The 12521-nt window shown below is 42.2% G+C and overlaps 1 protein-coding gene across 5 annotated transcripts in view; it reads right to left on the bottom strand.

Moving 5' to 3' along the window:
- The window catches only part of SRGAP2 (SLIT-ROBO Rho GTPase activating protein 2), a 1651541-nt gene that overhangs the window by 307083 nt on the left and 1331937 nt on the right, over nt 1-12521 (bottom strand). For all 5 annotated transcript variants that reach the window (XM_044076850.1, XM_044076847.1, XM_044076851.1 and 2 more), the window contains one exon: nt 9341-9475. In XM_044076850.1, coding sequence (XP_043932785.1) covers nt 9341-9475 — 135 coding nt within the window. The remainder of the gene's footprint in view (nt 1-9340; nt 9476-12521) is intronic.

Here is a 12521-nt window from a genome sequence, read left to right as displayed (position 1 = left end):
GGGATATCTCACAGCTATGCAGTTAAGGCTCATATACATAGGTTCATAGGTAGGTACTAGGCTATCTGCCCGAAGGCATTTATAAGCCTAGCCGGAATGTGTTGGCTTTCGCCACCCCTTTAGATTAGTTCCCTGTGCCTCTGTCCAGCAGAGCCACAGAAGTGATCCCCGGGATAGATTTCCTGTTTCCCACCCACTCGTCAAGGTTTCTCTTGATGAGTGTTAGTGAAGAGCTCTGCCTAATGTAGATTGGAATCTTGTTCCAAAGCATGGGAAGTCTATGGGACAGGAATCTATCCCTCCAGTACGTTTAAAGATTAGCCAATTTCCCTCAAAGGTGAGAATCAAACCCTGTACCTTCTGTTTTTGAAGTAAACACTTAACCATTATGCCAACCCCACACAAGCAGAAAGCTATAATTCAAAGTGGAAAAGGATGATGATAAAATGGGGGAAATTCAAGAAATGAGAGAGTAGGATTTTAGCTGCAGATCCTTAAGGAGAATAACAGCAGCCGTACAGAATGTGCCAAAAAACAAAAGAAAGACTATAAGGTGAAAGATCAGATGAGAAGGCAAGAAATGTGGAAAATGCCTAAATATAGTTGCAAGTACAGAAAACTTCTGGAGGAACCTCATGCTGATCAGGAACGAAAACAGGAATGGTTAAGGAGTGGTGAATTCAAACCAAGAGATGAAAGGTTAATATTGGCGGCCCAAGATAATGGGCTATGTACACGCTGGTTTACAAAGTCTATTGAACTTGTGGAAGAAACAGACAAAAGGTTTTCTAAAACCTAATTGGAAACAGTCGCACACCTCATTACTGGTTGTGATACACTAATGGCAGAAGGACTGTATACTGAAAGGCAGAATAATGTGGCAAGACTGTTGCACTGGGGATGTGCAAACATTATGGTACTGAAGTGGCTGACAAGCACTGGAAACATGAACCACAAAGCATCATAGAAAATAATAAAGTTTACATCACATGGGATCCCCCATTACCAACAGTTCAAAAGATAGATGCTTGAAAACCGGATATAGTGGTCCAAGAAAAGAAGACAAAAGTAGCATTGATCATTGAAACTGCCACAACCACTTACTACAGTGTCTTACATACAGAGAGAGAGAGACAAAGTCATAAAATATCAGTATCTGCAGGCAGAAATGAGAGCAATGTGAAAGAAAGATACCCAGACAGTTCCAATAGTAGTAGGAGCAACATGTCTTATAAAAAAAGAATCTGCAAGCGTATTTAAATATGTTACCAATACATGTAACCCCATATGAAATGCAGGAGTGGTTACTGTGCACACTGCAGGTGCTGCAAACAGCACTTATGGCTGACAACAAAGATTAAAACAATACTAACTTCATGAACTTTAATCGTACTTTGACTTAGGAATAGGCTCCGTTCCCATCATGGTATTAGAAACCCAAATGATTTGGAGAAATTAAAAAAAAATATTATAAAGTAGCAGAAAATATTCTAAGAACTAAGCCAACATGATAATGGAGATAGGAGACTTTGTGATAGGGCTGACTGCAGTTAAGGATACAGAGAACAGACAAGAGGGAGCTGGAATTTATTGAAGAAAAGGAACCAAGATAATGGGAGAAAATAACTAGAGGCGCAAAAGTATACAAGATGGGCAGGAATTTGCTGGAAAAAACTGGAAAAGGAACCACGGTATTCGGAGCAAAATAACTAGAGAGGGAAAGGTAACAGAAATGGAAGAGGCCACGAATACATTTGGGCTACAGGCTAGAGACGGCCTTCCCTATCAGGGATTGATATCAGAGTACAGACAATGGAAAATGGATAGGGGAACCCCAAGTGAAAGACATGCGCTGGTAGAGTCTTTAGATGAATCTAGAACAGAAGCTGCTGCTAAAAAGGGATAATTAGTAGGGCATATAAAATATTACACGATAACTACAGGTATCAAAGGGCGTTAGAAAAGATTGGGAAGAGAGACTGGATAAGCAATTCACAAGTAAACAACGCGAGGACATATGTACAGCTCCCACGTATGCAACAACGTGTAGAAGATTTAGGATTTTTGCTTGGAAGTATTGGCATAAATATTTTTGTACCCCAGGCAGACTGTAAAGAATTTTTCCTCAGGTAGATGACAAATGTTAGAGATGTAATCGGGAAGAAAGAGGTAACTGGGAATATATGCTTTGGGAGAGTTGACAGACTTCATAAATTCCATAAAGAGTACTCTTTCAGAAATATTATGTGAACAAATGGGTGTAACTAAGGAAATGATTTTTTTTATTTGAGTTGGCATAAATGATCTTAATTTGCCTAGACATAGTAAGGCCTTGACAGGTTTAATTCTGGTGGCTGCCAAAAAAGCAATTACTAAAAAATGGAAATCAAAGTCTAAACCACCTGTATTTGAAATACTGAGTACTGTAGCACAGATAAAAGAACTGGAAGTGAGATCTTTAGGAAAAGGTAGGAGTGAATTACATTGAATAAAAGTGTAGGAAAAAATACATGCAGAATGTTTTGGAGAAGCGAGACATAAGGTAAGGCAGAAACTGAGAAATTTATGTAATATTGGATTGATGACAGTTATACAAAAAAAAAACATAAGCAATGTACAGTGTTTGTAACTAGGAACATGTTAATATGGTTTGTTTTCATATAAATGTATTTTGCCTATGTCTTCAGTAATAATTCAACAATGGTGTTGAAAAAGTAGTCAACTAAAATGTCTACAAAGACAAAACAGAGTGCAAAACTGAAGTATACGGCATACTATATAATCAAAGACAAAAAAGGAAGTGATACCTCATATTTCTTTATTATCTGGCTAAAGCTAGGCGGTGACCTGATGCAATAGGGAAAAACAGTTTCTCATTTGTTTGGACTGTCATTCATATTTCCCTTTGGTAGGACAGTTATGTGATTCTACAAGTCAGGATGTCATTACTGTCCCAAAATCAATGTCTGCAAGGCACAGAATACCTAAGGTAGTATCTGATAATGCTCCACAGCTTACAAGTTGGGAATTTCATAACTTTGAGAAGCAAGGGATGTTCAAAGCAAATTACATCTAGAGTCCCAGACATCATCAGTTAAACTGGGAAGTAGAAATCATGACACAAACTGTGAAAAATAGTCTCAAATTTGAATATTCTGAGTCATTAAACTGTTACTTATTAGCTCTTGAGTACAGAAACACTATTAGAACTAACAGGACTTTCTCCAGATAAAATAGCTACACAAACAAAATAAAACTACATAATGGTCAAAAGAGTGCAGGAAATAAGTCAGCTGCTACTCCTTCTGGGCATCCTGCTGAGTCCCATCACCTAAACGCCAATCCACAAACTTAACGTGCATGGAGCTGGTTATGTAATGTAGTTGCACACTTTCAAGGCTATTCATTTGGAGAAATTATTCTTGCAAGTCAGAATTCTAAAAGACATTTCAAAAGCTGCAAGGGTAATTTGTAAGTTTTAATACTGTGTCCAACACAAATGAAAGAAGCAAACATACACATTGAGTGATAAGTAATGCAACTGCAAATAATTCAGGCAGCTGCCGTATTAAATACTGATTTATAGATTTAAGTCATCTCAGGTCAGAAGTTTGACTTTTCTAAAGAAAGTACAGTTGTGTACATTTACCATAAATGTAGATGTTAAGAGTGTATTCACTGTTGCAGTTATCACACTTGGGTTACCTGCCTGCAGGTAGCCCTCATTTGGCCCGAACACCAGAGTTTTGGGATTTCTGCATCGGATGCTGTCGCCTCTTCCAAGACGTCAGGTCATCGGGGGTATAAAACATGCAGCCAATGCCATTACATCAGTTTTTCTTGCCCCAGATGTCAGGAGCCCCCAAAATAGGAAGAAATTACATGGTGTGGAACACCTCCAGTAAAAAGTAAATACCATAGCCATAAGATATGGTCAAAAAGAGGATAGGTAGAAAGCATAGAAGAGTCAGGGTGCTGGAGGGAGGGTAACCAGGACAGCAACAGTGAATACACTCGAACATCTACATTTATGGTACGTGTACACAACTGTACTATGTTCTTCATGTTTCACTGTTGCAGTCATCACACACGGGTTGATTTCCAAAGCTGAGGAAGGGTGGAGGCAGTCAAGTAATAGTAGGGGTGGCTAGCAGGCCTTGTAAGACTGCTGTGGCAAATCCAGCTCTGGATTTAGAAAATACAGCTAAATGGTAATTCTTGGTGAAGGTGTGTACAGAACTGCAGGTTGCATTTCCAGGATGTCCCTGGTAGGGACTCCCCTGAGAAATGCCATAGAGGCTGAGGTAGCCCTAGTGGAATGAGTTCTGATCCCGTGTGGGGTAGGTTTTCCATGGTGTTTGTAGCAGAAATGGATGCAGTGTGCTATCCATTTGAAAAGAGTTTGCTTTGAAATGGCCTTGCCCTCTTGCCTCTGTAGAAAAGCTGACTAGCAGCTGGTCAGATTTTCTGAAAGCCTTAGTCTTGTCAAGGTAGAACCCGAGTTGTCTGTGTACGTCCAAAGAGTGCAGGATCCTTTCCCCTTTATTCTGAGAATTAGGGAAAAAGGTTGGTAAATGGGTGGATTGATTTAGAGCCACACTGGATACCACCTTGGCATAAAAGATGGGTTAGTCCTGAGGGAAACCCTGTCCACATGGAAGACAATGAAGGGTTCCACAGCCATTAGTGCCTGTAACTCAGACACTCTTCTTGCTGAAGTGATGGCTAGAAGTAAGGCTGTTTTACAAGAGAGGAATTGTAACTGTGCTGTAGTAGCAGGCTCAAAAGGGGGAAGCATGAGCTTCTCTAGTACAAAGTTAAGGCTCTCCTTAGGGGTCTTAAATTGTTAGCTCCTCTCAGGAACTGTTTGACCAGAGGGTGAGAAAAGAGGGGTGGTTCAGTATTATAATGACCTGAGATGGCAGAGTCATGAATCTTAATAGAAGAGAAGGATAGGCCTTTGTGGAGCAGCTCTGCTAGGTAATCTAGGATTTGAGGTAAGGTGGGCACGGCTGTGTCCTTTCCTTGAGAGTGGCTCCAAGAACAGTATCTTTTCCATTTTTCTGAACTGGATTTCCTAGTACTAGACCTTCTGGCCTCAAAGATGACGTCCAGCACCTGTTTGCTGAGGGTTGCTGGGGGTGTATTCAGGGAATAAGCCAGGCTGCAAGGTTCAGGGTTTGCAGTTGAGGATGCAAAATCTGTCCTTCCTGCTGGGACAGCAGGGAGGGGGTCTGATGTAGGTGCTGGGGGGGGGGGTACTGCTGCCAGACTGCGTAGGAGTGGGTACCAGTGCTGGCGGGGCCAGTTGGTGCAATAAGGACTGTCCTTGGTTTGACCTGTTTGATCTTGAGTAGTACTTTTGAGAGGAGGGGCAGAGGGGGAAGGCATAAATTGAGAGGTTTTCCCATGTAAAGGATAGGGAATCCACTTTCCATGCTTGGCTGTGGGGATTTCTGGTGAAAAATTTGCTCAATTGATGGTTTGGGGGGGGGCACCTCTAGTGTCCCCCACCTGCGGGTTAGAAGTTTGAAAGAGTTGGGTTCCAGTTTCCACTCATGTGGGTCCAGTACATTTCTGCTTAATTTGTCTGCCAGTGAATTTTGTTTGCCTGGCAGGAATTGAGCTTGCAGGTGCAGGTTACTCAAGGCTGTGTTCCACAGGGCCATGGCTATTCCGCAGAGTGGGTAGGAATGAGTCCCCCCCCCCCCTGCTTGTTTATGTACCACATAACTGTGGTGTTGTCTGTCTTTATCAAGAGTTGTTCTGGCACAATAAGGTATTTGAAGGCTGTCAGAGCATTTTGTAGAGCTAACATTTCTTTTTCATTGATATGTAGGTGAATTTGTCCTGGGCTCCATTTGCCTTGAATGCATTTGCCAGCAATGTGAGACCCCCATGCATAATTTGATGCGTCTGTTGTCAGGGTTTGGGTGGCGCGGGGTTGAGTGAAAGGGAGTCTCTTATTGTGGTTGCAAGCCTCTGCCTACCAAAGGAGCTCTGCCCTTAGACAAGGAATTATAGGAATAATTGTTTCCAGGTCCTGAGAATGTTGGCACCAGAGACTTTTAAGTACCACTGAAGTTTCCTCATATGCAGTCTTGCATATGGAATTAGTAGAATGCATGAGGCCATGAACCCTAGGGCTTGCAGTCTTGCAGATAGCTGGGTTCTGGTGGCCATTAGTTTGAAGTAGTTTGTCAAATAAACCTGCTTTTCTGGAGTAAGGAATGCCATCTGGGAAGTTGTGTTCAAGCTTGCTCCCAGGAATACAATCTTTTGGCTGGGCACCAGATGTGATTTCTTTTCGTTGATGGTGTACCCCAGAGAAGTTAGAAGTCTCTTTACAAATGCCAGGTGCTGAAGTAGCAATTTTTGACTGTCAGCCTGAATCAGGCAATCATCCAAGTATGAATAAATTTGAATTTTTCTCTGCCTGCAGTATGCAATGGCTGGAGACAGGCACTTTGTGAATTCCCTGGGTGCAGTAGATAAGCCAAAGGGAAGTGCAGAGAACTGAGTGCATAGAGCTTCCCCTGAAACGTAGATATTTCCTGCAAGATTCCCTTATGGGGATGTGCAGATAAGCTTCATTTAGGTCTAGGGTGACTAGCCAGGAGTCCTTGGCTAGCATATGAATCAGCTGTTGTAGTGTAAGCATTTTGAATTTTTGGAACCACCAGGAAGGTGCCGAGAATGGACAGATCCAGGATAGGGCGCCAAGAGCCCTCTTTTCTGGACCCAGGAACAGTCTGGTGTAGAAACCCTGTCCTTTTTGCTCTATTGGAACGGACTGAATAGCCCTGATACTGAGAAGAGAAATACCTGCTTTTGAGCCTCTGCCCACTGGTGTGGCAACCCGTTTGGGGTTGGCAGTGAGTAGAAGTAGAATCTGTATCCCTGGGATACAATGTTTAGGACCCATCGGTCCTGGGTAATGGACATCCAGTTTTTTTGCATGCAGGGCGAGTTTTCCTCCTAGGGGTGCAAGTACCTGGGCATGGCTGGGAATGATGACAGACAAATCATTGTGATTTTTTTCCATAAGGGGATGGCTTACCACTCCCTGTTTTTGAGCAGGGAGAACTCCATTGTTTAGATCTCGGTGTACCCTGAGACTGTAGCCTTGGTGGTCTTTTGCCCCTGGGTTTGGGCTGAGAAGACCTGGTAGGGACTGGAAAGGACCATTTTTTTGAAGGCCAATGCCTACTGAATCTATGTGGCTGTACCTGTAAGAAATCTTTAACAGTTTGCATAGATTTAGCTTTTTCCTCCATCTTTTTAAGAACCTCTTCTGCTTTTGTGCTAAATAAGTGTTCCTGGTTTAATGGAGCATCTAGTAATTTTACTTTGACATGGTCTGGCAAGATTTGTTCCTTCAGCCAGGCATACCTTCTCAGTACAGACCCAGTGACAGCAGCCCTGCAAGATGCTTCTAAGGCATCAAAGCCAAACTGCAAAGTATGTTTACTGACTTGGTTTGCAGAATGCATTAACTCTTGTAAATCTTTATTTTCTGCAAAATCTGGAAGCAACATTTTTTATTTAATTAGTTCCATAATATGCTGCTGGTACTTTCAACATGTGAAACTGGCAATTTAAAGCCCTGATGGGAATAGTTGCAGAGGTATATACCATCTTGCCCCTTCTGTCCAAAGGCCTTGAATCCCTGTCCGAAGGGGTAGGGTTTTTGGCTGTAGTAGCCTTAATACCTTTAGGTTCCTGGGAAATGGTCTCTGGATCCGCAGTGGGATTCTTAAAGAAAAATTTGTGAGAGTCAGGTACCCTGTACTACCTGTCAGACTTTCTAGGAGCTGGTGATAAAGTATCAAGAGTAAGACTGGATTACATGAAACTATCATCTACAATATCCAGGACAGGGGGTATAGCTAGAGGCCTGTGCTGAGGCAAGTCTAAAAATTTTCTGAGTTTCTTTTTGGACTGTGGGTAGTCCTGGCATTCCCAGCAGAAATGCTCTCTTAAGGGTATGCAAGGTTTCACCAAAAGAAAAGTCCTCTGGAGGGGAGGCAGAGGGAATGGAATCCTCTGCATCTCAATCCTCATAGGTAGATAAGGGTATGTCCTGGTAATCAGAGGGATCACAATCATCGGACTCATGGTCTGTTGAATCAGAAGGGAAATCAATTCTTTGTCTTTTAGAGAGGAAGGCTGGCTTCCCCTAATTAGAGTTATAAAGTCTTCAGCCATTCTAAGCATTTGTTTGTGTGGCATGGGAGCTTGAGTATGTGCTTTGGTAGTCAGTTTTCTAGGCGTAGTGCAAACTCTGGGCCTGTGATACTCGGTTGTTTTAGTCTGAAATGAAGTAGTTGGTTTAATATGAACATTGGAAGGTTGGAATACACCCTCAGAAGCCGGTGCCTGCACAGCAGCTCCGGACCCATCCAAGGTAGAGGCATTCTCAGGTTCCATAATCGAAGAAGCATCTCGCAGCCTACCGGACTCCGAATGGGTCTCAGCAGAGGCCTGCAAATTTGTAGAAGTGGGTATCAGGGGCTGGGAAACCGCCTCACTGAGTACCGGCGGACTGGCGACTAGATTAATGGAAGCGTCATCAGCAGTTTTGGACCTATGTGGTCCGTCTCTGTCTTTATCCTTACTTTTTTTGGAAGATCGGTAGTCAGATGGCTTACAGAAGATATTTCGAAATTCAGAGAATGAGAGTGAAAGAATTTAGCAACAAAGATAGCCTGACGACAAATAGTTTGGGCGTTAAGGCACAAAACCGACAGCGAGGGCGTCGTGGTCTGGGCCTAAACAGGTGATGCAGTAAGAATGAAAATCTCTGTGAGGTATTTGCTTTCCACAGGGAAGACACTTGTTAACTTTTTCTGATATCGGTTAGAGCAAGAAAAAAGAATCCCCAACGGGGTACTTAGCTTTAGAAGACTTCAGGTTTGAAACTGGAAAAATGAAAATTTCAGTTAGCGGCTGATCAGCACTTGCAAACTGCTTCTGCTTTGGGCTCCCGCACGGCAAGAAAAGCTGATGTAATGGCATCAGCTGCATGTTTTATACCCGATGACCTGATGTCATGGAAGAGGTGACAGCATCCGATGTAGAAATCCCAAGACTCTGGTATTCGGGCTGACTGAGGGCTACCTGCAGGCAGATAACCCAAGTGTGATGACTGCAACAGTGAAACATGAAAAACATCAGAATATAGTCTTGCATAACATGTACCAAGAAAGAGGCTATAGCTGAATAATCTACTGCAAATCTAATGACCAGCACACAGAATATGCACTCATACATTATAGTCATTACACAAGTGCTTTGGCCTTTCCTGTAAAAAGGGATGGATAAGAAAATTATTACGTACCGACCCCCACAACAAGGTCATGAAAGATTTCCTTTGGAAAAAGGGGGCGTTCTAAACCACGGAAGTAGAGCTTCAGAACACCAGCTATGGAATCCATGTCATGATCATTCTGATCTCCGGCCAGTGGGTCTTCTCCTGTTAATAAGACCAGGAACAAAGATAAGAACAATGTAGAGCTGAGACGCTACTAATCAACATGCATCAGTTTTGTTTGGTCAAAAAATCATAACAGTCTACTTCTGTACTGTGAACTTATGCAGAATCCTGACTCTTTAGACCACAGTCTTTTACAGATACTGACTCAAGTCTCATGACTCTCAAACCCCCCCCCCCCCCCCCAATAAAAACTGACAGTTAATATGCACTCCTTGGCTCTCCAAAAGAAAGCTTGTAGTGGCAGTCTGCAGCCTGACTCTCCACAGGGTATAACTACAATTTTTTTTTTTTTTTTTACATCTTTCTCTCTCTATATAAAATGTTCATTTATCAAGACTTCCCTTTTAAAGAATATGCCCTACTCAGATCCTGTGTCCCTCATCTAACCACAACATTGCTGCTTACCTGCCCTCTATTGTGTGACAATGTCCACCACTCATGAATAGGTTAGATTATTTTAAAAAGGCAAAGCAGGACTCGGGGAAATGAAATGTTTGGAGGGTCAGACCATAATGTTCACTGTGAAAGTACAGAGCATGCCCCCAGTATTCTCTCATGCTTGTCAAGTTTAGAATACGATATTTGTCCCAGTGATCCTTGGATATGGAAAAATACTGTAATGCAGCATTCTTTTATTCATTTACTGGTACTTGGATAGATTAAACTGGACAGAGTCTCTCTTTTCGATGGAGACAGGAAAAAAAAACTTAAAAGTTCAGCTGCTACATAAACCCCCTCCTTGATGGGTTCTCACAGCTAGGTTCATCTTTTGGCATTCAGAATGTAGTACATTTTTGGTAATTTCCCATACTCCCAGATAAATGCAGCTAAGACAATATATACCACAAAATAATACTGACCACTTAAACACACAATGGGTCATCCAAACAAAACGGATAATCAGCCACAGCACAGCAAAATGTATACTGCTATTGGATGACAAAAACTTCCAGCATTTCCAAATATATATAAAAAAATCAATTTAATTCTTCAAACAACAAATAAAAAAACAGAGACAAGCACTTTCACAGCTTTCCATTAAAAGGACAGTCTCATTTAAACCGATCCCCTTGTCAGCCTGCAATTCTGACAAGGGGATAGGTTTATGAGACGGTCCCTTTAATGCCCTTATTAAAGTCACGTGATTTGATGAGGTAACTTTGTACCTTTTTAAATGTTCTTTTGTTTGCTACTTGTTAGATCTGATAAAGCAGCTGGTATTAAAAGGCTGTGAAACTGCTTATCTCTTTTTATTTGTTTTATGAAGAATTAAACTGATTTTTCATATACATTTGGAAGTGCTGGAAGTTTTTCTGCATCCAACAATGTACATTTTGCTGTGCTGTGACTGGTTAACTGTTTTGTTTGGATCAATCTAGATATTTCTTTTGATTACCAGGCTTTACCTTGCATCTGGTGTCTCTGGTTCATCATACAATGGCTCATACTCACCAGTTCATCCGGTAGCCATTAGCTGGCACCTTCTTGCAAACGAAGAAAAAACAGTAAAGTCCTACATATCCCACTGTTTACAAGCACTATACTGACATCTACTTGTCACACAAACTGGGAACTCAGCAGTTGAGGCTGACAGGAGGAGATTAGGTGAGGGTATTTCTGACTCATCAAGGACGGCCCTCTCTCAGAACTCATCTGCTACATCTAGACTAGTGAAACATCCTTCATAGTTCCTACACAAGCTGTAAGCCACTGGAGTAGAAAAAGATGGATCACCAGAGAAGAGAGGTCCAAGCCTTGGAATACATCACCACCACGAGCTGCCCAACACAGAGTTACAGTCAAAGCAATAATGTTTAAAAGAAGGGAAACAGGACACCAGAATGTCATGATGTCGATGCCTCCAATAAAGACAAAAACAAGTACTGGAGGCTGCCAGTTCCACAGCATAGCAGAGTCTGGGTGCAAAAAAGATCAATGGGTGAAACTATTGAGAGCAGAAAAGAAAACCCATGGCAATCAACCAAGAAATGTCAATTCTGGCAACTGCCAATCCTTCTTTCCCTGGAGGAAAGCAATCAAATCAGTGATATCTCTCATTAAAATCAGAACAGCTTCTTTTGGAAACACACGAACAGACCATGTGCACTCAGGCAACAAAGAACCTCTTCCCTCTCCAGGCTTCTCTGCCTATGAAGAAAAGGGGAGATATGACCAATACTAAAAACAATCTGGAGACTCCCTTCTGGGTGAAGTGGCATCAAGGTAAAGGAACTCAAAACCAACAGGAAGTTCATACACCAGTGGAGTGGGATCAAGTAAAGAATACCAGAGCCAACAGGAAGTCCATACACCAGTGTAGCGGGATCAAGTAAAGAATACCAGAGCCAACAGGAAGCCCACATAACAGTGGGCCAGAAGCAATGGGATATTTCTCAGACAAGTGGAGTCAGAACCATAGCCAATTTATCTGACAAAGATCCCAGGTCAGGCACTCCCCCTTAATTCTAAGTTGAGCAATGACAAAAAAAAAAAATCCTTCCAAAATCAAGTTGGAAACCAAAAACCGCAGTTTACTTCTATGCTAAAACTGCAGCAGACTGCTTACTATAAATCTAACACGCATCCCACTGAACTTAATACCACACAGCCTCAAACTCATCACCCATGACCACAAATACAGTATGAGATTCGCATTTGAATGCTGATACTGCATTACCCCTCCATCATCTACCAATTACACCCTTAACACCTTTCACCACTACCTGTTGTCCTTGTCCAGCATGCATGCTTCAGCAAAAGTGCAACCTCCCAGCCAAGAGGTACACCTCTTGCAGTGCAGACACACTAGACTGTTAATGCTAAGAGAACTCATCTGCATTCTTGCAGACATCTCCAGTGCAGTGAGATAAGCTGCCACTTTCCTCTCAGTATAGGTGAGCTGGCATAAGCTCCTCATTACCACTCTCTCCTGTCCAATACCATCCCATCCAGTCCCTGTGCAACCAGTTAAATATAGGTTTCCTGGGATGCAATAAGGATTTTGTCCCGCTTCACCACTGGGCAC

The sequence above is a fragment of the Protopterus annectens genome, chromosome 7.part0, assembly GCF_019279795.1.
Source record: "Protopterus annectens isolate FY-2018-M chromosome 7.part0, PAN1.0, whole genome shotgun sequence".
Lineage (NCBI taxonomy): Eukaryota > Metazoa > Chordata > Ceratodontiformes > Protopteridae > Protopterus > Protopterus annectens.
Note: the sequence above shows the minus strand (reverse complement) of the source record. Positions and strands in the feature narration are given on the sequence as shown.